A 25,261-nucleotide genomic window follows, 5' to 3' on the forward strand; every position below is an offset into this window, starting at 1 on the left:
ATTCTGATGTATGTTCTGTCTACAATAAAATAATGTCAGAATATTTTCAGTGTGTTGGGGTTATAGCCTAGCCAATTCTAAATGCCACTAACAGTTCACAAATAACCTACGTGGAACAGACAGGAGGCATTTATTTCTGAACTGCAGCTAGTTGGAACATTTCCCTACTTCAACCAGTCCATTCTGAATTTGGCAAGGAATGTAGCTTGGTTATCTTATCCGTAGGCCTAATGGGAGCAGTTGCAACTGAGCGAGTGACATCAAATGCGTTTTGCAGGATGACCAGCCTACATTTTTTGTACTTGACGCACATGTGAATAACTTTTAACCTAGCTCGTTGGAGTCTGTACCTCTGTACCATTGAACAGCAAATAAAACGGAGCTGAAAATATTGAAGGCATGGGGTACTCGGAGTGCCCAGCATTGCGGACTGCTCCATAGACAATGAATGACTTCCGTCAGAACCCATAGAGTTCACAAATGTGGTGGACATTAGCCGTGAGACGGGGAAATGCTTGTCTATTTCGGTGTGCATCAAAAACACTAGTCAACGCAATGCAAAAATATATGGGGTCAAAATTGTCCTCATTGGTCATGCAACCACAAAGCTATTCCACGAAACAGTTTCACTAGTCTGGTTAAAGATAGTTGACATCAGTTCCCGTACTCATGTCCATTATAACCAAAATCGTGGGAATAATGGACGTCCCAGCACACGTGGACCTCAGTCAAATTTAACAGGCGACTGCCAACCCATTTCACAAACCAGCCCTAAAGACTGGATCAGGGCCCGACCTGGTCATGTTAACGATCATCCCCACGCCCTGTCCACGTGTCCCAGTTTGGCCTGCGCCTCTGTTCGCGAGGCAGAACCGGAGTTTGCCTCACGTCACGATGAACCTGCCGCATTATAGTGCCCCGGTAAATAACGGAGGCCTGGCCCGGGACGCTCGCAGCCGACCTGACAACATTTATTATCCATGTTGGCTAGACAACTTCCTGCGCTAACGTCAGATTGCTAATGTGATTCACACAAGCACCAGCGATACCGTTCAGCCAACTTCACACAAGTTTGGATAGGTTAGCAGAAAGAGGCTAACAATAAGCTAGTTAGCTCCTGGCCCGGCCTACACGCTGTGTATTTTTTGTAACTAGCTTTGAGAATCAACTTTGGGAGAGAAAAAAAAACACCGACTACGGTTTATACAAGACAATGTTAACCACCATACCAAATAGTATTGATTAACGAGAGACACATTGGATTATAAATAGAAGCATTAATGTATTAGCCAGCTAACCAGATGGCTAAATTAGATTGAAAGACGCGATAGTTTGCTAGCTAGCGTTACTAGTATGACGACAATGCCATGCCATAAGCAAGAAGTTAATTGTAAAAACCTTCGGGGTAATTTTAAGTCATCACAACTTCCCAGATTTGTTTTACGAACACATTGCATTACCTAGCCAATTAGCTAACGTTAGCTAGCTAACGTTGCAATTAGCAACCTCATCACAATACTTTGCCTAAACACAAAAATGTTATTTCGAAAGTGATAAAACACTTAATTTAACAAAGATGCCAACTGTTTATTTTATCTCATGTCAATGTAACGTACATTACAACATTGTTAGTTTTCCTAGGGCAGTTAAACATTCGGCTAGTTTAGCAGGCTAGGCTAGCAAGTCATGACTAGCAACAGCCAACAAGCGCGCAGAAGGCCTCATGCCTCTTTTTCCATTAGCGTAAAATCGGTGGATTCAGAAACATGAGACCAACACCCTGTCGCCGAATGCACCTACACTCGTTAGGCAAACTTAAAATTGACCTTTGCTTTCCACTACCAAAACCTAAAAGGAATCTGTCCAGTCAAAAATAAACTGACATAAAACTACTAAAAGTTATCAATTTTCCCCCGTGAACAGAAGCACGCTGCATGCACCACTTACCTTCCAAGAAAAAGAAGAACAGGACTGCGCAAGCGCGACCAATTTAACTGCGGCATACGTAGACAGAGGAACATTTATATGGTTTCCGTTAAAGCGGTAGTCCAAAGATTTTCGTCTGTGTTCTCCCAACATACCCCTATAATAAAACATAATGCTATGGTCCTAATGTAGTGTTCAGCCAATACTGCAACATATATGGTTCCGTAGTGTGGGGTTAACGACAATAAAACAGCAAAGTACCTACAAACTAGGATGACAACTGTTTGCTGAAGACGTTCCTGAGTGGCCTAGTTATACTTAAATAGGCTTGAACATCTATGGCAAGACTTGAGAATGCTTGATAGCCAATGTTATACAACTTGACAGAGCTTGACAATTTTTTTAAAGAATATTGTGAAAAAAATTGTACAATCCAGGTGTGTAAAGCTCTTAGAAACCTACCCAGAAAGGCACAGCTGTAATCACTGCCAAAGGGGATTCTAACATGCATTGACTCAGAGGGTTGAATACTTATCAAATCAAGATATATATATATTTTCTTAAATATATATATATATGTTCACATTACAGATTATTTTGTGTAGATCGTTGACAGAAAATTACAATTACATCAATTTTAATCCCACTTTGTAACACAACAACATTTGGAAAATGTCAAGGGGAAAACTTTCTGAAGGCACTGCATGAATCTAGATGAAAGGGAGTATAGGCTCCAGGGTTGGGGTTAATTCCATTTAAATTCCAATGAATTCAGAAAGTGAACCAAACTCCAATTTAAAAAAATTAAATACTAATTGAAAAGCATTAAAGAGAATTGGAATTTTAGAGTACTTTCAGAATTGACCACAGCCCTGGTAGGCTCATAATAACAAAATAATTTTATGATGAGAGAGAGAGAGGAGTACAGACAAGATATTTCACACACAGCTCATGTTTAACTTATTTTATTTAAGAAAAAACAGCACATTTCTAATGCATGTTGTCATTTGGAAACATGAAGTGTGTGAATAGGTTACATGGAAAAGTCAAACAAAATGGCTCCAGTCACATTAATTAATCACCATCAATAATCACATGTATCCATGCTCATCACCCATACATCCTCCCTCTGTACCTGTGTGTCTGTCATGGTGACACAGAGAAGTAACAGCAGAAGACTAAAGAAGTCAGTAGCTAGTGCTCTTTATTGCTAAACACTCTAAGGAAGCTAGGATCCAGTGTACAGATACCATCCCAACATTGTTCCCTTATAATCAATGTTTAATCCAATTCTACTCACTTATATTTAAAACATACATATTTGTGATGCACCAAACTAGGAGGCCCAAAGTCTAAAGAACCTGTAAGTAGGCCTACTGCAGTGTGCCCCGCATCCCTCTCCCCACACCTCCACATGCAGACAGACAGAAAAGAACGCTAGAAAAGTGCTCTCAGACCAGTGGGTCGGTCCTGATCGGTACGGAGAACAGCCTCCTCTGATATGCTACTGCTTGAGTACTGGCACCTCTTACAGAACATTGGCTCTAAAATATGTACTATAGTCTCTTGTGACAGCCTTAAAAGCTGAGATTTGGTTCTGGGTGTCGAGATTACCTGTACTGAAGAATTTAAATAAGTACTGGTACCCATTTCATTCCACTTCAAGCACTTTGTCACAAAAACACAGATCATGGAGGTGAAGCACCTTGGGTAGTTTACCATACACAGCTAATCCCATGGAGCCAAAGACAGAGCCCTCTATGACTCCAGATCTACGTACAGCAGTATTGACATAGGTTCTAATTCAAGAAAAAAAACATGAAAATCACAACTGAGAATAGCTCTCAAACAAGGAAATCATATGGATCCTCAACAGAGCAGGACATCATCCCAATATTTAGTATGTCACAGGTGCTTGTTTCTTTGTGTGTTGTGTGTGTGTGTGTGCTATGGAGCTGAACATGGGGGACAAAGGGGCAGGGGGAAATCATGTGGCCAACAGTGTGAGATAGGACTGCCATGTACTTTACATGTCAGACACAGACATCCAGACACAGAGTGAGAAGTAAAGCAGCGGAGGACGTCTATGTAAAATCATAATCATGTCTCTGTACAAGGACAGTTACGCTTAAACAACACATACAGTGGGGAGAACAAGTATTTGATACACTGACGATTTTGCAGGTTTTCCTACTTACAAAGCATGTAGAAGTCTGTAATTTCTTATCATAGGTACACATCAACTGTGAGAGACGGAATCTAAAACAAAAATCCAGAAAATCACATTGTATGATTTTTAAGTAATTAATTTGCATTTTATTGCATGACATAAGTATTTGATCACCTACCAACCAGTTAGAATTCCAGCTCCCACAGACCTGTTAGTTTTTATTTAAGAAGCCCTCCTTTTCTCCACTCATTACCTGTATTAACTGCACCCGTTTGAACTCATTACCTGTATAAAAGACACCTGTCCACACACTCAATCAAACAGACTCCAACCTCTCCACAATGGCCAAGACCAGAGAGCTGTGTAAGGACATCAGGGATAAAATTGTAGACCTGCACAAGGCTGGGATGGGTTACAGGACAATAGGCATGCAGCTTGATGAGAAGGCAACAACTGTTGGCGCAATTATTAGAAAATGGAAGAAGTTCAAGATGACGGTCAATCACCCTCGGTCTGGGGCTCCATGCAAAATCTCACCTCATGGGGAATCAATGATCATGAGGAAGATGAGGGATCAGCCAAGAACTACACGGCAGGACCTGGTCAATGACCTGAAGAGAGCTGGGACCACAGTCTCAAAGAAAACCATTAGTAACACACTACGTGGTCATGGATTAAAATCCTGCAGCGCATGCAAGGTCCCCCTGCTCAAGCCAGCGCATGTCCAGGCCCGTCTGAAGTTTGCCAATGACCATCTGGATGATCCAGAGGAGGAATGGGAGAAGGTCATGTGGTCTGATAAGACAAAAATAGAGCTTTTTGGTCTAAACTCCACTCGCCGTGTTTGGAGGAAGAAGAAGGATGATTACAACCCCAAGAACACCATCCCAACCGTGAAGCATGGAGGTGGAAACATCATTCTTTGGGGATGCTTTTCTGCAAAGGGGACAGGATGACTGCACCGTATTGAGGGGAGGATGGATGGAACCATGTATCGCGAGATCTTGGCCAACAACCTCCTTCCCTCAGTAAGAGCATTGAAGATGGGTTGTGGCTGGGTCTTCCAGCATGACAACGACCCGAAACACACTGCCAGGGCAACTAAGGAGTGGCTCCGTAAGAAGCATCTCAAGGTCCTGGAGTGGCCTAGCCGGTCTCCAGACCTGAACCCAATAGAAAATCTTTGGAGGGAGCTGAAAGTCCGTATTGCCCAGCAACAGACCCGAAACCTGAAGGATCTGGAGAAGGTCTGTATGGAGGAGTGGGCCAAAATCCCTGCTGCAGTGTGTGCAAACCTGGTCAAGAACTACAGAAAACGTATGATCTCTGTAATTGCAACCAAAGTTTTCTGTACCAATTATTAAGTTCTGCTTTTCTGATGTATCAAATACTTATGGTCATGCAATAAAATGCAAATTAATTACTTAAATCCAGAAAATCACATTGTATGATTTTTTTGTTTTAGATTCCGTCTCTCACAGTTGAAGTGTGCATATGATAAAAATGACAGACCTCTACATGCTTTGTAAGTAGGAAACACTGCCGATTTTGCAGGTTCAAATACTTGTTCTCCCCACTGTAGTTGACTGGAGTACCAGTCTAGAGGGGGCGGGTTATTGATTCCAGTGATTCAGACGAGGTGAACACACACACACCTAACAGTGGCAGTTTAATTCTGTACTGTTAGCAGGGAAGACAAGTCACACATGCACGCGCACACTTTCATTCTTGCACACATGTTCAAAGTCTGATACTTCACACTAAACACGATAAAAACATTGTAGAAACCATTTTCTCTACTCTGTAGAAAGCCTTATAGTATGAACATGATGGTCTTTCTCTAAATTATCCATTAGATATCATAATCAAATGCTTTATCATATTTACCCTACGGTTTCTTGGAAACAACCCTCTTTTCCTCTAACCTATACCCCCTGCAGTATTCAAAGATCTGACAGGACTAGATAGGAGAAAGCAAGATGGCTGCCGACCCAGGTTCAAACACCAGTCGGTCACACTTATATTTAAACGGTCATTTCAGATCTATGACTGAAGAGGTAAGGAATTAGTGGATGGAGTAGGCTCATTGCTATTACATACCCACATCAGTAGTCTCATCATTGGTTCAGTAAACACAGACACCCTCCTCAACTCTCTACTACCTTTGCAGGTAGTGTCAGACACAGTATCCTAGGAGACTAAATGTGATTAAAGTTAACGGTTTGAGATTCATGTGGTCATTCCACCTGGCCATCTAAAGCTATTTTGAGTACATTTACACCCCCACCCCCAGTTTAAGGTATTGACTGACTATAACATGGTAGGTCTCATTTTGGAAAGTTAAATCTTTCCAACCACGCATTTGTCCAGTCAGACTACACCTGTGTATTGCCTTAGTTTAGAAGTCAAAAGTGATGGCAACAAGTGGAATAGGTGTCACTATGCAAATGTAGAGGAGCAGGTCAACGAATGGAAGGGGGGAAGAGATGAGAGAAGAGGTGGTGTAGGAGGAAGCCTGACAACTAACCAACCCAATCGTCTGTCTCTCCATCACTCCTCCCTCTCTTGCAGTCTTTAATATGAAGAAGCATGTCACATTTTTTTATGAAATTTCTACAGGAGGAAGATGAACTTAAACTCAGACTGCTCTCATCATTCTCTCCATCTCCTCCTTTTCTCTGTCCTCCATTGTTCCGTCTCAGTGTAAGAGTGTCTGATAGGGAAGCAGCTCCGTTTCAGATCATAGAATGTGTATTTACAGATGTGAAACACACAGAATATAAATATGCCAAATAGATTGAATGTAAAATAGAAGTCACAGAGAAAGAGGGGAGCACAGGTGAACTAGAACAAGAATGACAAGAGTATATATATTTTCTGTGACCACCGGTGACAATATTTGTATTTTTTCAAGTGTTCCTGCAGTCAAGAATCTACACTCAGGCCCACCTCGTATATACGCACACAGGTCAGGGGTCATGACAACACCATCAGTCACTGACCCCTGACCCCATGAGGGAGACTACACCAGCACCTCTTGTCACCACCTCCCAAAAACAAAACACTGAGGCTACATCCAAAACGGCACGCTATTCCCTACTCTGGCCAAAAGTATTGCACTCTATAGGGAATATGGGCCATCTTGGACGGTGCCTGAGAGAAACTAAACGCACCACAGATAGAGTGTTGTCTGAGCGTATCTGGAAAGTTGTTGGAGAGCTCCTCTCTAGTTCCTCTGGTGGAGGGAGGTTACTGCAGACGTCTGGCTGGCTGGCGATGAGAGTTGGACGGAAGACGGTTTTTCTCTTCCTCCCGTCTCCACTGAGCTGCCGCCACTCTGTGTTCACTCATCTGTCTCAGTTCTCTCTTTTCATCCCTCCATCCTGTCCTCTGGTTAGGCATGTACAGTATGGAGGGAGGATGTAAGGAGGGGTTGCCAGGGTTACCAGTTCATCATAGAGCTCCGGTTCAGGGTCATGAAGAAGACTTGGCTGCTGCCGCCGGAACGCACAGAGGCGAAAAACACCTGCACGCAGCACAAAGCATCATGGGAAGTGAGGAGAGTAAGCATGTGTGTTGGCTTATAAATTTAGGTTTTGCAGCATGTGTGTGTGCTCTTGTGCTTGTATACATGTACATGTGTTCGTGCTAACACACACCTTGTCGTTCCTCTCCGACAGGAACTTCAGTCGCTGAGCTCGCTTGTGCATGAAAACTCCGTCGAGGTGTCCCGTCTCCACGGAGCGGATCTCAATGGCCTTCTCTCCCCAGCCCATGATCTGGTTGGAGTGGATGTAGGCTGGGGGAAGGACAGGGACACACAGACAGGGGAATGGACAGGAGAGCACTCACTCAAACCAGTCACAGATCACACCCCTAGGCCACGCCTCCGGGAGGAAATCATTGCAGCAGTTTCTGTATCTCATTCTGAACGACGGATAAAACTCAAACACCTGAGCTGTCCACCCCGAGGGGGGATGGGGAGGGAAGTTTCATACAGACCCAGGGATAACACTAATAAGAGAGATGCCCAGATTTATGGGGGCATAGTCAAAGTCAACCGTAGAGCGCTACTGGGAGAGAAGGTCATCTGAGGGTCATCTATGATGACTCTGGTATAGTGGTTTGACGTGGACGGTAACCCTGCCCTGGGTTTACCCCTGGGTGGTTGTACTGTAGCAGATATTCTGCAGGTGACTGATGACTATGCTGTGAGGATGGTTACAGTAGTAGCAGCATGATGATGATTGGGTGATTTTACCTCCCAGTTCTGTCATCCAGCTCCTTTGTGCTCAGGGAGTGAGCTGGCCAACGGACTGGATTGTTAGTGTGTGGGTGTGTGTGCCAGTCCGTGTGTGAATGTGTATGTGTGTACTGGTTTGTATTGGGTGGCTTGGGGCTGTATGTGTTTATATAGTGAGTGGGTTGGGGCCGGGGTGGAGATGCCTTTAAAAGAACGAGACAAACTCAGGGGTAGAAGTTCCTTGGAACTGAGTGCAGTCTCAAAATACAACAACACAAACACAGTGTTTCAGACAAAGACAGAACGAGCCAAATGAAAACAGAACTAGTCAACCAGACAGACATGATAAACTGAGGCTTGGTATTAAGTGTGGAGAGACAGAAGAGAAGCGGAGCTGATCTGAAGGGATCAGAGGGATCTATCAATACCCATTCTAGATCTAGTGGGATTAAAGCAATAAGATCCTTGTTACTGACCCTGAGCTTTATAATTAGTTGAGATGTGATGTGCGTCGTTAATAGATCTGGGTCAAATACTTGAGGTGAGCTTGATTTAGCTTGGACCTTACGCCGTTGGAGCTAGTCCATGGCACAGAGGAAATGTAATCAAGCGCATCTCATGTACTTGAAAGTATTTGTCGTATGTACCCTGAGCGTACAAAACATTAAAGACACCTTCCTAATATTGAGTTGCATGCCCCGCCCCCCTTTCCCACAGAACAGCCTCAATTCGTCTTAATGGACACCACAAGGTTTCGAAAGCGTTCCACATGGATGCTGACCCATGTTGACTCCAATACTTCCCACAGTTCTTTCAAGTTGGCTGGATTTCCTATGGGTGGTGGACCATTGATACACATGGGAAACTGTTGAGCGTGAAAAACTCAGCAGCGTTGCAGTTATTGACACAAACCAGTGCGCCTGGCACCTACTACCATAGGTACTTAAATAGATGACTTGCCTATTCACCCTCAATGACACACATACACAAACGTCTCAAGGCTAAAAATACATTTTGAAATCTTTATTCTGTCTCCTTGCCTTCATCTACACTGGTTGAAGTGGACTTAACAAGAGACATTAGTAAGGGGTCATAGCTTTCACCTGGATTCACTTGGTCAGTCTGTCATGGAAAGAGCAGGTGTTCCTAATGTTTTGTACTCAGTAAATAAAGAAATGTATTTGACATGCATACATAAAAACAAACAGAAAATGTCTCCATCCAAAGAGAGGCAGGTAGACGTATCCTAGACCCAGAAAGACAGATAGATAGATCCTACCTGGATATACAGGTAGATACAGTTGAAGTCGGAAGTTTATATACACCTTAGCCAAATACATTAAACAATTATTTTTTTATTTTATTTTTTTACAATTCCTGACATTTAATCAGTAACAATTCCCTGTCTTAGGTCAGTTAGGATCACCACTTTATTTAATGTCAAAATAATAGTCGAGAGAATGATTTATTTCAGCTTTTATGTCTTTCATCACATTCCCATTGGGTCAGAAGTTCACATACACTCAATTTGTATTTGGTAGCATTGCCTTTAATTTTTTTTAACTTGGGCCAAATGTTTCAGGTAGCCTTCCACAAGCTTCCCACAATAAGTTGGGCGCATTTTGGCCCATTCCTCCTGACAGAGCTGGTGTAACTGAGTCAGGTTGTAGGCCTCCATCCTCGCACACACTTTTTCAGTTCTGCCCACAAATTTTCTATGGGATTAAGGTCAGGGCTTTGTGATGGCCACTCCAATACTTTGACTTTGTTGTCCTTAAGCCATTTTGCCACAACTTTGGAAGTATGCTTGGGGTCATTGTCCATTTGGAAGACCCATTTGCGACTAAGTTTTAACTTCCTGACTGATGTTCTGAGATGTTGCTTCAATATATCCACATAATTTTCCTCCTCATGATGTCATCTATTTTGTGAAGTGCACCAGTCCCTCCTGCAGCAAGGAACCCCCACAACATAATGCTGCCACCCCCGTGCTTCACGGTTGGGATTTTTGTTCTTCGGCTTGCAAGCCTCCCTCTTTTTCCTCCACACATAACAATGGTCATTATGGCCAAACAGTTCTATTTTTGTTTCATCAGACACGAGGATATTTCTCCAAAAACTACCGTCTTTGTCCCCATGTGCAGTTGCAAACCACAATCTGGCTTTCTTATGGCGGTTGTGGAGCAGTGGCTTCTTCCTTGCTGAGCGGCCTTTCAGGTTATGTCGAAATCAGACTCATTTTACTGTGGATATAGATACTTTTGTACCCGTTTCCTCCAACGTCTTCACAAGGTCCTTTGCTGTTGTTCTGGGATTGATTTGCACTTTTCGCACCAAAGTACGTTCATCTCTAGGAGACAGAACGCATCTCATTCCTGAGCGGTATGACAGCTACGTGGTCCCATGATGTTTATAATTGCATACTATTGTTTGTACAGATGAACATTGTACCTTCAGGCATTTGGAAATTTCTTCCAAGGATGAAACAGACTTGTGGAGGTCTTTAATTGTTTTCTGAGGTCTTTGCTGAATTCTTTATATTTTTCCATGATGTCAAGCAAAGAGGCACTGAGTTTGAAGGAAGGCCTTGAAATACATCCACAGGTATACCTCCAACTGACTCATTTGATGTCAATTAGCCTATCAGAAGCTTCTAAAGCCATGACATAATTTTCTGAAATTTTCCAAGCTGTTTAAAAGGCAGTCAACTTAGTGTATGTAAACTTCTGACCCACTGGAATTGTGATACAGTGAATTATAAGTGAAATAATCAGTCTGTAAACAACTGTTGGAAAAATTACTTGTGTCATGCTCAAAGTAGATGTCCTAACCAACTTGCCAAAACTATAGTTTGTTAACAAGAAATTTGTGGAGTGGTTGAAAAACAAGTTTTAATGACTCCAACTTAAGTGTATATAAACTTCCGACTTCAACTTTAGATCCTCGACCTGGAGAGACAGATCATAGACCCAGAGAGACAGGTAGACAGATCCTAGAGCCGGAGAGACAGGTAGACAGATCATAGACCCAGAGAGACGGGTAGACAGATCATAGACCCAGAGAGACAGGTAGACAGATCCTAGAGCCGGAGAGACAGGTAGACAGATTATAGACCCAGAGAGACGGGTAGATAGATCCCAGACCCAGAGAGACAGGTAGACAGATCCTAGATCCGGAGAGACAGGTAGACAGATTATAGACCCAGAGACGGGTAGACAGATCATAGACCCAGAGAGACGGGTAGACAGATCATAGACCCAGAGAGACAGGTAGACAGATCCTAGAGCCGGAGAGACAGGTAGACAGATTATAGACCCAGAGAGACGGGTAGACAGATCCCAGACCCAGAGAGACAGGTAGACAGATCCCAGACCCAGAGAGACAGGTAGATAGATCATAGACCCAAAGAGACAGGTAGACAGATCCCAGACCCACAGAGACAGGTAGACAGATCCCAGACCCAGAGAGACAGGTAGATAGATCATAGACCCAAAGAGACAGGTAGACAGATCCCAGACCCACAGAGACAGGTAGACAGATTCATGTACAGGTAGATATCCATTAGATTTCAGTATCATCTGGTTGTCAATCAAACAACACAAAAACAACATGAATAACATAAAGTAGCAGACAAACAGACACAGAAACATTCCTCCCTGTGCTGAGGAGGGGCAGTACTCTAGGGGTAAGGAGTGTGAGAAGTCCAGGTCGAGGGGCATCACTTGTAGGAGCATGCAGAGTGTCTGTAACTGTCAATCTATGGGTTGCAATTGTGTGTGTTATTATATTGCATTTGGAAGGGGATTGCTACATGTAAAACTACTATGAGGTATTTGGTTGGGGGTTGGAGAAGAGCAGGGGTTGGTGTGCAGGGGTTGGAGTGCAGGGGTTGGAGTGCAGGGGTTGGAGTGCAGGTCTGGCGTTATGGGCGGGCCTTAGGGGGCCTGGCCCACCCTACCGCATCTCCTTGCCCGTCCAAATAAAATATTGAAATATTAATAATTTATTTCACAGAGACGCGCACCGACAGAAAGACATTAATTCAGTCCAATTGTGCATCACCTCATGGGTCTCCCGGTCAAAGCCGCCTACGACACAGCCCGGGATCGAACCTGGATATGTACTAACGCCTCAAGCACTGCAGTGCCTTAGACCGCTGATTGTTTATTTTTTGAGTAATTCTCCATAACACATCAGCAGGTCTAGTAGATGTACCGTTAATCCCCTGTCATTTGGTTACATGAATTTCTGTTAATGTATTAATTACAGTCATTTACCATAATCATTATCAGACAGGAAACGTTGTTTGCAGAGTTCACAACCTGCTACACTTGTGAGAAACAAGTTTTGGTTTATTTAATAACAATTACCAGATTTGTCAATTGTTTTTGTTTGGAGTGCTCCATGTGAGCAATGAGCATGTGTCTGGTTTCTATTTCCTGATAAAGTTGAGGGAGCGCACGTGCCTGAGCACACTCAGAAGTAGGCCTACCTGGCCTGCTGCGTGCAAAAGTAGTTAAGTATATACCCATTTGGCATTGTCTGATTTCTGATTGTCTTCACTCACCACGTCCACCACTAATAAACAGCTTCTCAGTCATTTTTTCTTCATCTCACACAGTAAGTCAACAAAGTCTGTTTTTGTGAATGACAGTTTCTCAGTATTTGAAAAATCTTTCCAACACTCCCGGCCTTGATAATCACTTGATAATCTGTGTAAAAGAACAGAATATATTGATCTGATTACTCCATATTATCCATGGGATCCCGAGTGGCCCAGCGGTCTAAGGCATTGCAACTCAGTGCAAGAGGCGTCACTACAGTCCTTGGCTTGATTCCAGGCTGTATCACATCCGGCCGTGATTGGGAGTCCCATAGTGCGGTGCACAATTGGCCCAGCGTCGTCCGGGTTTGGCCGGTGTAGGCCGTCATTATAAATAAGAATTTGTCCTTAACTGACTTGCCTAGTTAAATAAAGGTTAAATAATGAAAAATATATATAATAATATATCCAGTGGAAATGTCATTAAAAAAATAGCTGTCTGTCCCGAGCTCAATGGCACAGGAAACTCTGAAGACCTGGAATAGGTTAGTTGATATAATGTTGCACCATTCCCTAGAGACAGCTTGGGGCTGGATCCAGTTGATGATTTGATACAATGTTGCACTTCACCAGCAATAGCTCAAGTCAAGACAGATTAAAAAGGGAGGCAGAGAGGCGGAGTAGAGAGATGTTTAATAGTCGACTTTAGGCCAATGTATTTTACTTAGTTGACGATTAAGTTATAGGCTTATTGCATTGGCCTGAAGACGATATCTGAGTTCAATGCTCTCATTTCTTTAGCCGCCAGTGTATCAACGTGTCCATATGGCAGAGGCTGCTGCTCTCGCCTTTTTGAGTTTTTACTTGTAGCTTTTTATTCTTTTACTTCAGATTCATGATTGACCCTGTAACACTGATTTTGAGAGACAAAAACGTTGTTATTGAAATGAAACTATTCCACGAAAATGCGCATATAAAAAGAATCATAACTGGCATGCAGATCGGTAGAGATGGTAGGATAAACTCGAAACTCACAAGCTGCCTATGGTTTTCACTATAACACTCCTAAAACAAATGGTGAATATGCAAGCGCATGCACATATAGGAGGTCCAGTGAAGAAATGTGCCCGCCATTAGAAACTCATTCGTTCTGGCCCTGGTTGGGGAGCAGGGGCTGGAGCTGGCCCTGGTTGGGAAGCAGGGGCTGGAGCTGGCCCTGGTTGGGGAGCAGGGGCTGGAGCTGGCCCTGGTTGGGGAGCAGGGGCTGGAGCTGGCCCTGGTTGGGGAGCAGGGGCTGGAGCTGGCCCTGGTTGGGGAGCAGGGGCTGGAGCTGGCCCTGGTTGGGAAGCAGGGGCAGGAGCTGGCCCTGGTTGGGGAGCAGGGGCTGGAGTTGGGGAGCAGGGGCTGGAGTTGGGGAGCAGGGGCTGGAGTTGGGGAGCAGGGGCTGGCCCTGGTTGGGGAGCAGGCGCTGGAGATGGCCCTGGTTGGGGAGCAGGGGCTGGAGCTGGGGAGCAGGGGCTGGGGAGCAGGGGCTGGGAGCAGGGGCTGGGGAGCAGGGGCTGGGGAGCAGGGGCTGGGGAGCAGGGGCTGGGGAGCAGGGGCTGGGGAGCAGGGGCTGGAGCTGGAGTTGAGTCTGGGGTTGTAAACTGAAAAGACTAGGAGTCCTAGCCATACAAGTGGATCAGTGGGGGATAGAGAGGGAGTATAGAGGGGTAGTGCATGGTTGTGCGGAATAGTGAGGGAGAGGGGTAGTCAAGGTAAAGAGACGGACTAGTGAGAGGTATTGAGGGGTGTATTTTATGAACCAGTGAGAGGCATAGAAGTGTTTGTGAGGGTGGCAGTGAGAGTTTTGTATATAGTGTGTGTGTGACCTACCAACAGATGTAGGCATCTCTCCCCACTGCAGCACCACGTCTTTAGTGATGCGTCCGTAGGTGTTGACATAGACGCCCTCGTCCTCGTAACACAGCAGCATCTCCATCCCGTCGGTCCGCGGCAGCACCACAATGGCATGGGGCGTCACCTGACTCTGAATCTGCCAGGGGCGATAGATACCACACAGTGGAGGGGTGGGGGGCTGGTGTCAGCCTGGCTGGCACAGAACATGACCCCCGCAACTCCTCTACCTCCAAATCTCTCTTTCTAGCCCTTCTTTCCCTCCCTCCTTGTCTTGTGGCCAGCTCCCCACCCCCCTGTGCGATGAGAAACTGCTGCAACAATGGAATCTCCCACTCCATCAGTCACACAATCACCATGGTAACACACAATGTCAACAAAACAGCCTTGTCATGGTTTCAACAACATAAATGGTAACCGTCATGGTATTTGAGCCCTGAAACCAGAACCGCCACACAGTAGGTACGGTTACCATTTAAAAGGTAGTAGTTCAGAGGGAAACCATCTTCTCACCACCAGTACAGAAATCAGATGTTACCTGGTTCAGTAGTCCTTCTCTGACCACGCACGCACACACATACACACGCATGCACACGCAGCCTTACGTGGGAGGGGATGTAGATGTCATACGGGTTGCCAGAGTCGACATCGATTACATGAAACCCAACGCTGGAGCCATAGATGACCTTTAACCTCTGACCTTCCTCCACTGTCAGGTCAACCAGCTGGGGGCGGTGCTGTAGGTCAGTGAACGACTGACAGACAGAGAGAGAAAGACAGTGGGGAACAGAGAGAAAGATAGACATTATTGAGAGAGATACTGTGGAGAGCATTCAGCTACAAAATGTCTGCTGTGGCATCACCCAGGTGAGAGTAGGTAGGAGCTACAAACTGGTAGGGGAGGAATTAAGATAATAAGACAATATTTCTGTGTGTTACCTTGAAGGCCATGAACTTGTGGTAGGGTTTGGGTGCCCAGGCGTAGATCTCCACTGAGTTCTTCAGGGCGATCACCAGAAACTTGATCCTCTCATACTTCACTGGAAACACACACACAGGAGAGTCAATCACTTGTGTTAGTACCCGGTGATAATGCCTTGGCTTTAGCTTAATGGGCTAATGCAACACACAGACACCCAGGGTTAAACGTCATGCCCCCAGTTCACACACATACCGACTTTGTAGTGTACGCAGCCCTCCAGCTCTCCTACAGTGACCCAGCCCTGCTTCTTCTCCACCTCGGGGTCATTGTGTAATATCCTGTTCCTCAGCCAGGACAGGTAGTACACACGCAGCTTATTCTTCTTCCCTGGAGGAGGAGAGAGAGGTTAGAGGAGAGAGAGGGGAAAGGAGAAGGGAGAGAGAAGGAGGGGAGAGGAGAGAGAAGGGAAAGGAGAAGGGAGAATGAGGGGAATGGAGGAGAGAGGGGAGGGGAGAGGAGAGAGAGAGGGGAAAGGAGAAGGGAGAGAGAAGGGAAAGGGGAGAGGAGAGAGAGGGGAAAGGAGGAGAGAGAGAGAGAGAGAGAGAGAGAGAGAGAGAGGGAAAAGGAGAAGGGAGAGAGAGAGAGAGGAAAGGAGAGGAAAGGGGGAGGAAGGGAAAGGTCTTAAACCTGTTGGCTATTCGAGAGTGATCATAGAATCTGAACAAAGCAATGCTACAGGCCTCCAGCTCTTTAGGAAACACAAGTCTGCCTTTTGGGGCCAGACAGTTAAAAACCACAAAGTCAAAAACAGAAGAACACCATAAATCTTACTCGATGGGGCCACAGAACCCTTTGTTAAAGTCTAACTGTGTTCAAGTAGCTGTCTTGCTGCAGTCAGCCCTACCAGATATGGTGACCAGGACGTTGAGGCCCTCCAGAACGTCCATCTGTTGGAAGCGTCGGCGGTTGATCAGGTTATACACCTTCCCCTGACCACTGCGGTCCAGCAACATCAGACCGTTCTCTGTCCCCACCAGCAGGTTCACACCTAGACACACACATTTTAAATACTTTATTTGAATCCACAAATCACATTACAGTCAAGAACAATTCCAAGATTTCATAGGTCATGGATATATGGACACTTATAGATACAAAAGTCATGGACACAGAAAGCACCTTCCAACACACACACACACACACACACACACACACGTGTGTAAACATATATAACGTACATTTCAAGTGTCTTACCCCAGAGAGCAGCACACAGTATCTCAGAGTTGAAGCGCTTCTTGTATTTGCGTATCTCAGGCGTGTCGCTATGAGGTCGTATGTTGGTCGGGTTCACGTTGACCACACTGATCTTTCTGGCCTCGTTCAGTCTGGCCTGCTCCTGCTCCTGAAGCAGCAGCTCATTTGTAAAGAGAGCTGCAACCACAGGATAACATTATACTAATGTTCACAAAACCTTTCAAACAGGACACCCTGTACAGTATGTTCACACAACATTACAACCTTAGAGCAACATTCATAACCTCCTCCTTCCTAAGCAATTTACTGGCAACAAGAGCTCGAGCAAGGATGACAGAAGATTGACAAGATAACTGACTCACCAGAGGCAGAGTTTTCATCATCATCATCGGTGGGGGAGGTTCCGTAGACTCGTGGATCAACGAATGGCGTGAAGGAGGAGGACTTGGAGCCACTCCCACTGCCCATGCCATACTGCAAATCAGAGAGAGAGGGGGTGGGATCAGGATCTCAGAGCATTATAGGTAGGGTTCAGAGTTTTCCCTGAACATCTAAACAAGAAAAACTCCAGGCCCTAATTTCTGTCCTGAGGTAACAGGGTGCCAGGTGGTGAGAGTTTTCAGCATACACTTATGGGTTGCCAGAGCAGAAATTGTGTTGAGCAACATTAGGCTTGGTTTGCCATGCAAACACACAGCATGCAGAGAGAGCAGAGAATGTGTCCAGCAAAAAAGGAAGAGAACATATGGAAGAAATGGTTATGGACTGGGTTAAACTAGGTTAGAGTGGGTTTAATCGCGAGCCAGACAGACTCAGCGTCTAGGTCTAAGTCAGACTTGACAGAGGGTGAGTTTTTTTGTTTGTTTTAGTACAGGATGCAGAGCGAGCACAAGGGCACAAAGCCACAGGGCTAGGTAGCCAGCAGATCCGACCCGCTTGCTTACAGCTGCATTAAGGTTGGACAGGCTTCCTGTGTAGATTAAGACACCACAGAGCTGGTGCGAGATATGGCTCGGACAGTGCCTGAATTCAGGGACGAGAAATGCGTTGTCCTCCGAATTGTCCCATTATCCCAAATGTTACTCCGAGAAGATTGAACGACTGCTACTGTGACTGGCACCTGTTGTCTTTCTCTCCTCCGTGCTGCAGCGACCACGACAGAACGTCAACGTGTTTATTGCGCTGTCCGTGTTCGCAATGGACTAGTATTATCAGAGAACCTTGGAGTTTGCCAAAAAACAATAGGTTATTCTGGTTGGAAATTTTACTCTCCTGCTAGGTAAAAATTAGTGCCACGGCAGATTAGGACAAGATGTGGTGTTTTGTGCTCGTGCACATAAGTACATAACCCGACTCCCCCCGCCATTAAAATTAATTCCATCTGAACATTCCAGGGCCGGTCTTTGCCGTTCTGCCGGCATAGGCGAGCCCAAAAGATGAAACCCCCTGCAAAACTAGACTCGTCCCAGTAAGCAAAATTAAGTTGAAAATACTTTTAAAATAAGTATTTCCCAGACTTTGAACTTACATGGAACCCAAACCGGCTACGCGCGAGTGCTATCGTGCATACATTTATGTTGTCCCACTACACCAAACGTGATCACTACACGCAGGTTAAAATATCAAAACAAACTCAGAACCAATGACATTAATTTGGGGACAGGTCAAAAAGCATTAAACATGTATGGTAATTTAGCTTGTACTTGCTAATTTGTCCTATTTAGCTAGCTTGCTGTTGCTAGCTAATTTGCCCTGGGATATAAACATTGAGTTGTTATTTTACCTGAAATGCAAAAGCTCCTCTAGTCCGACAATTAATCGACACATAAAACAGCCAACCGAATCGTTTCTAGTCAACTCTCCTCCTTCCAGGCTTTTTCATCTTTGAACTTATATGGTGATCAGCATATAAACTTTCATAGTATTACCACGATGACCGGCAAAACAGTTCGTCTTTCAATCACCCACGTGAGTATAACCAATTAGGAGATGGCACGTGGGTACCTGCTTCTATAAACCAATGAGGAGATAGGAGAGGCAGGACTTTCAGCGCGATCTGCGTCAGAAATAGAAAGGAGTTCTATTTTAGCCCTTGACATGGCGCGTGCGAGCAGTGTGGGTGAATTAATTGAATAACATGGATTTCTAAATTCATTTTGCGACGCGCACGCGACGTGTCTGGTCTGGTCTGGTCTGGTCAGCATGTTAGGTTAAATTTAGGTTCTGAATGAAAGGTGAAAAGGTATTTTCTGTATGTTTAAAATACATATTTTCCAGGATGCTGAAAATGTATCTTTTCCGGACGTTGAAATCAGTTTAATTTTTGGTTCTGAATGAAAGTTGAAAATCCTTATTTTCCTGATGTTGAATTCCCTGCCCTTGACTAAGTGGGCAATGCTTATCAAAGATCGGCATCAGCCCTCACCAAAAGAGCCCACAGGTCACTGGTTGAGAGAAAGTGTCATTGTTTTGGGGCAGAATTTGAGGTTTTGTGTTGTTGTTGGATGTGTTGTTGCTGCCTAATGAGTGGGCAGGCCGTGCCTATAGCATATCCTAATCACATCAATAAATTGGTTATAACAAACTCTGAACACCGTAACACATATGAACTCAAAATGGATGCAGAGGACGTGACAAATAAACTTGAAACTGGGGAATATTTTCCAGGTTGCTCAGGAGGTAAAGGGGAAGTCCGATGAGTGGAATAAATGTGACTAGAAATGTGACAAGCCCTGCGTGCATATTATGTGTGACTAACACGTGTTGTATAGATTACAATAGAATTTGTCTGACCATTTGGAACAATGTAAACACTAAATAAAGTATAAGCGTACCAGAGAGTCTGTTAAAATGTTGTTGTTTTGTTAAGCCTTTATTACAGCAAAGACTAAACAGTCGCATTCATTCATGAATGCAATTTCCGAAATGGAACAGGTTTATTTATTGTTTAAGCTAATTATTCAAGGAGATCAAGAAAAATATGAGTTTTTATTATTATAAATATTATTTTTCAAACAATTTGAAACAGTGTAAACACAAAATAAATTAGAAATAATTCCAGAGAGGCTGTTCTAACAAAGTAAAGCCTTTATTACAGAGAAGATTTAAAAACAGCCAAATTTGTGAAATTGCTGTGTGAAGCGTGGTGCTCATGGAATCAGTAGGCTATTAAACACACACTCAAACAGGCAAGATAAACAGGATCTGTCTTACTTCTGTAGATATATTGATGATTTATTAAGACAGGCACATTTAACAGTTAGGCTATTGATTATAGACCTACTTAAGTTCTGGTTTCCTCTCTCCTCACTTTTCTTAGGCAAAAAGGCAAGGGCTGTATTGTCATCTCCTCATTCTGCTGCTGCCTCCGGCATTGTTCTCAACACTGATATGCTGGTTAACTTTGCTATTATGCACATAGCAAAATGGGCTAGGAAAAGGCACCAATTCAACAGAGCACTGATGTGTTTCATAACCGCTGCCGGAGACCACTATCCAACATGGGAGAAAGCGCATTTGTTATAAAATAATGTTATTTTTTTATTAGTGTTGCACCATTGTTTATGTAATATAACCATATACAATTTCAGTAGCACATGTCTTAAAGCGATGGACTTTGCCATCCCCACGGCCTCCACAATGGATCAGTCCACACAGAGCGAATCAGACAGGTGTCTTGTACACCATGATCATTATTATATATTTTTTCTGCTCGACTAAAGAAATCTTGGTCAGCCAACAGCCTATCGACCAAATAATCGACCAGTCGACTAAAAGGGGTCGTCCCTAGTTGGGATAATGGGACAATTTGGAGTACAACGCATTTCTCATCCCTGGATTTGGTTACGTTTCTGAGCCATATCTCACACTGGCTCCATCCATGGTTTCTTAATCTACACAGGAAGCCTGTCCGACCTTAATGCAGCTGTAAGCAAGAGGGTCGGATCTGCTGGCTAGGGAGTAGGGAGCTTGTGTGTACAGGGCTAGAATGTAGGGGGCTTGTGTGTAGAGGGCTAGCAAATAAGGGTGTAGGGTGCAAGGGCATAAGCAGTTAGGGTGTAGGGGTCTAGTGAACCTACTTTGGGGTGGCTGCGCCCAGAGCCATCGCCAGGGGAGACCATGGGGGAGGGGCTTTGCTGCACCAGATCGGGCAGATTGGCGTTTCCGGGGAAACCGTTGCTGTCGGCGAGAGCGGAGTTCCGCCTCCTGTCCCCATAGGTCTGGAACAGAGAGAGAGTGAGGGCCACTCTACACACTGATCTGTGTTCAGATGAATCTATTTCCTTGTGATGGATTTGTGATTAAGGTAAGGTTGGAATCTAATGGTTAAGGTGAGGTTTAGGGTTTGGAGGTTCATCTGGGTCTGTCGTTAAGGTGGATGTTCTGCCGTTGATGTGGAAGGTGGGTAAACCCAAAGGATTGAAGAAGCTGAGCGACGGCTGGTGACAATGCAGAGACTCATTCTACACAGACAGACACACGCAGAGCCGAGTGCATGCCAGGATGCTGAGTTGTGTATTAAGCAAGCAGAGCGGAGCCCAGGGGTCAGGGGTTAAAAGTGAAAGGCGACTGACCTCTCTCATCATCAGGGTGCTGTCTTGGGAACGGTTGCCGTAGGAATCATTATGTCCTCCCATCACACCGTACACCTCACCACTACTCTGCCCCGCAGCCGGCCTGACAACACACACACACGTTTAAAAAACTAAAAGATGCCCTATGCAGACATCGCTCTGCCATTTCCTGGTTGCTAAAATTCTAATAGTAATTTAAGTTTGTGTAGAAAATCATTGTCACATTTAAACCACTGAAATATGGTTTCCAGAACCAACAAAATTGTATTTTCAACTGTTTGAAACTGGTGTACAAAACCCAAAGTAAAAGAAGCAAATAGTGCACATACTGTAGAAAAGATCTACAGCTTTTTAGACTTGCTTTCAATGGAATTACAGATCTATAACTCACATTTCTATGTGGATTTGGTCTGGTTGCCAAAAAGTTACATATTACAGATTTAAGATACATAGCTACAATAAAATAAATGCATGTATTAAAATGCAAATACACACACACACACACACACACACACTCACATGATGCGTGGGATGTCGCTGACAGACACAGAGCCGTCGTTACTTCCTCCCTCTCCCTCCTCGTCACTCTGTGACTCGTCACTGGATGAGGAGTAGTCCGTCACCTTGACGGGCGGGCGATTAGGCTCCTCCCCCTGACGCAGCTCCCTCAGCTCCTTGGCTAGAGCCGTCAGGTCCTGGAGGTGGAGGTCAAAGGTCAGTAGAGGATATTATAAAAGGTCAGCACTCATGTCGTGGGTGCAGTTACAGTTGCTTTGATTTATGGGGAACATTCTATTGGCACAACATTTTAAACATTTTTCAGCGGCTAACTCCTTCCTCAGAGTGTGAGTGAGGAACAATGAGGATTCAGTCAGGATGGAGTCAAGAAAGGTCACTAACAGAAGGGTTAGGGTCCTGGGAACTCAACCCTTATGGTCAGTGGTTAGAGGTTATTTGTTATCTGTTTAAGGGGAAACACAGCTCCAATGCTCCCCAGTCTGCCTGTCACACGGAACAGGTAGGGCAAAACAGGTGAGCTAGAGGAGAGAGGGGCGTGCACAGGGCCGGATTAATGTAGGGGCTTACCGGGGATGAAGCCCCTTGGCTCAGGCCCGCGGGGGCCCAAGAGGGAAATTACGTTGTTTTTATTATTATAATTTTATCCAACCAAAGAAGTCCGCTCTCAATGTTCAAAATACATCAGAAAGCATCATTTAGCCAACAGAAGATTCTTTATTGTTTTTTAATAATGGTGGTTAACTTTATCACAAGCACATATAGGTATTGGTCAAAATTAAGGAAAAACCAACACAAAGTGTATTAACATAAAGTGTCTTAAAAGGGTGTTGCGTCACCACGAGCTGCTAGAACAGCTTCAGCATAGATTCTACATGTGGACCTAAACCATAACAGGAACATGCCCCCCACACCATAACATATACCTTGTATACTTTGTTTACACAAGTGTTGTTTTCTTTATTTTAACAGATACCAGTACGCCAACAGTCGGCAAGGCTACAGTTTGGGCAGCATGCACACCATATATAGGTTACAGCTTGTTGCGTTGTGGCCATAGACATATAATTCATAGAAGGGTATTGTAACCCCTTACCCTGGCAATTTGACTGTTAAACTCATTGGTACAATAGCAATGGATACCAGTCCTGACTTGAATGGGAACTGCCATCTATGGATTATATTTCTATGGTTGATTACAGCTGTCAGTTTGCCTTTTTCAGATTTCAAAATAAAATGTCAGGAAAAATGTACAGTTTGGAAAGAAAATGCCCGCTGCTGAAAAAAGATGACTAGTCTGTCTGTAGAACCAATATAAACATTAGCTAACAGCAGCACTGGTTCTCAAAGTAGCTTATCTTGAGATAGGCTACTGCCACCCCTACCATGTCACAACACAGCATTAAGGAAAGAAATTCCACAAATTCACTTTTAACAAAGCACACCTGTTAATTGAAATGCATTCCAGGTGACTACCTTGTGAAGCTGGTTGAGAGAATGCCAAGAGTGTGCAAAGCTGTCATCAAGGCAAAGGGTGGCTACTTTGAAGAATCTCAAATATAAAACATATTTAGATTTGTTTAACACTTTTTTGGTTACTAAATTAATTCATATGTGTTATTTCATAGTTTTGATGTATTCACTATTATTCAACAATGTAGAAAATAGTAAAAATAAAGAAAAACTCTTGAATGAGTAGGTGTGCCCAAACTTTTGACTGGTAATGTATATTGCCTCCTAATATTGTACAATCTGTGTGTTGCTTCATTGACCTGGGCTATTGTTTGTCTAAATTAAAGACCAGATTGATCTCAGTTTGTTAGTGTCGGAGAAGCCACTCATTTCTGTCATTTGTGTGGTATTAAAAAATGTTCAGTCAATGTCTTCTGTCATGAAAATGACGAATTGCATGAAGTACGTTTTTAATTAAAATGCCAATTTTTTGGTGCACATGCAACAACAAAAATAATCTTGTGAGAAAATGCCTCTGCTCAATTAATAGCCAATGCCACATGGCAAACATTAGTATGGCTTTATTTATAAAGGGTATTTTTCTTCAACAGTAAATTCAACACACATCGAATTGCATCTTGGTGCACAGACTTGTTTACACCAAATGATGTGTGTGCCGGGAAGGGGAAAAAAGCCTCAGGGCCTATGATTTCTTCATCCGGCCCTGGGCGTGCATGTGAAAAGAGGGGACAGTGTGGATATGAGCGTGCACATGGGGATCAATAGATATCTTACCAACTCCTCCTGGATGATAGAGGTGGAGAGAAAATAGAGAAAGACAGAGAGTGAGATAGAGAGGCAATAAGAGAGAGAAAAGGGGAGAGAGATGTAAGAATGAAGCTATAACTACTGCATGGATACACAAACCTTTGTACTCCAAGAGAAAGATTGAGAGAGAGAGAGAGAGAGAGAGAGAGAGAGAGAGAGAGAGAAGGCTGTGGCGGTTATGACATTTTGTCAGCCGTTTGTCATGCAAAAGACTGCCAGTCTTATGTTAATTGACTGTTATTTAACAAACATGTTTAGCATTTCCAGGCCTTCACTTATACAAGCTACCGATGTGTGCCTTTGGAATATCTACATTTTTAAAAAGGCTAATAAATGCACAAATTTGTTTACATCCCTATTAGTGAGCATTTCTCCTTTGCCAAGATATTCCATCTACATGACAGGTGATGCATATCAAGAAGCTGATTAAACAGCATGGTCATTACACAGGTGCACTTTGACTGGGAATACAGATAAACTCAGCAACAAAAAAAAGAAACGTCCTCTCACTGTCAACTGCATTTATTTTCAGCAAACTTAACATGTGGTAAATATTTGTATGAACATAAGATTCAAGAGAATCTGAGACATAAACTGAACAAGCTCCACAGACATGTGACTAACAGAAATGGAATAATGTCTCCCTGAACACAGGGGGGGGGGGTCAAAATGGACAATTTCGGGAATCTTTTATCAGCTCATGAAACAGACATGTTACATGTTGCGTCCATATTTCTGTTCAGTGTATTTCAGAAAAACAGAATATGAGTTGGCCTACTGTATGTTATCTGGCTATGCACCATGCCATAGGCTGTAGACAAGATATGCTTATAAGTCCCGTGCCATTATTATATATTATATGATTTTATAGTAAGTAATATAATAACTTAGCTAAATAAAATAGAAAGTATGTTTTCCCATTCCGGAGCGAGTGTGC

At 43.9% G+C, this 25,261-nt stretch overlaps 1 protein-coding gene across 12 annotated transcripts in view; it reads right to left on the minus strand.

The window, feature by feature from the left end:
* Positions 1 to 2,875: 2,875 nt before the first annotated feature.
* LOC135522772 (TRAF2 and NCK-interacting protein kinase-like) overlaps positions 2,876 to 25,261 on the minus strand; it is a 60,159-nt gene continuing 37,773 nt past the window's right edge. For 9 of the 12 annotated variants that reach the window (XM_064949353.1, XM_064949344.1, XM_064949352.1 and 6 more), the window contains 12 exons: positions 22,048 to 22,223; positions 21,529 to 21,631; positions 21,034 to 21,174; positions 17,317 to 17,428; positions 16,955 to 17,131; positions 16,605 to 16,748; positions 15,953 to 16,087; positions 15,718 to 15,818; positions 15,384 to 15,533; positions 14,758 to 14,917; positions 7,756 to 7,895; positions 2,876 to 7,622 (listed from right to left, as the gene is read on the minus strand). In XM_064949353.1, the coding sequence (XP_064805425.1) occupies positions 7,539 to 7,622; positions 7,756 to 7,895; positions 14,758 to 14,917; positions 15,384 to 15,533; positions 15,718 to 15,818; positions 15,953 to 16,087; positions 16,605 to 16,748; positions 16,955 to 17,131; positions 17,317 to 17,428; positions 21,034 to 21,174; positions 21,529 to 21,631; positions 22,048 to 22,223 (1,623 nt within the window). In that variant the 3' untranslated portion in view covers positions 2,876 to 7,538. The remainder of the gene's footprint in view (positions 7,623 to 7,755; positions 7,896 to 14,757; positions 14,918 to 15,383; positions 15,534 to 15,717; positions 15,819 to 15,952; positions 16,088 to 16,604; positions 16,749 to 16,954; positions 17,132 to 17,316; positions 17,429 to 21,033; positions 21,175 to 21,528; positions 21,632 to 22,047; positions 22,224 to 25,261) is intronic. The other 3 variants (XM_064949354.1, XM_064949348.1, XM_064949345.1) reach the window with 1 other exon arrangement.

Source organism: Oncorhynchus masou, chromosome 30 (genome assembly GCF_036934945.1).
Source record: "Oncorhynchus masou masou isolate Uvic2021 chromosome 30, UVic_Omas_1.1, whole genome shotgun sequence".
Classification (NCBI taxonomy): domain Eukaryota; kingdom Metazoa; phylum Chordata; class Actinopteri; order Salmoniformes; family Salmonidae; genus Oncorhynchus; species Oncorhynchus masou.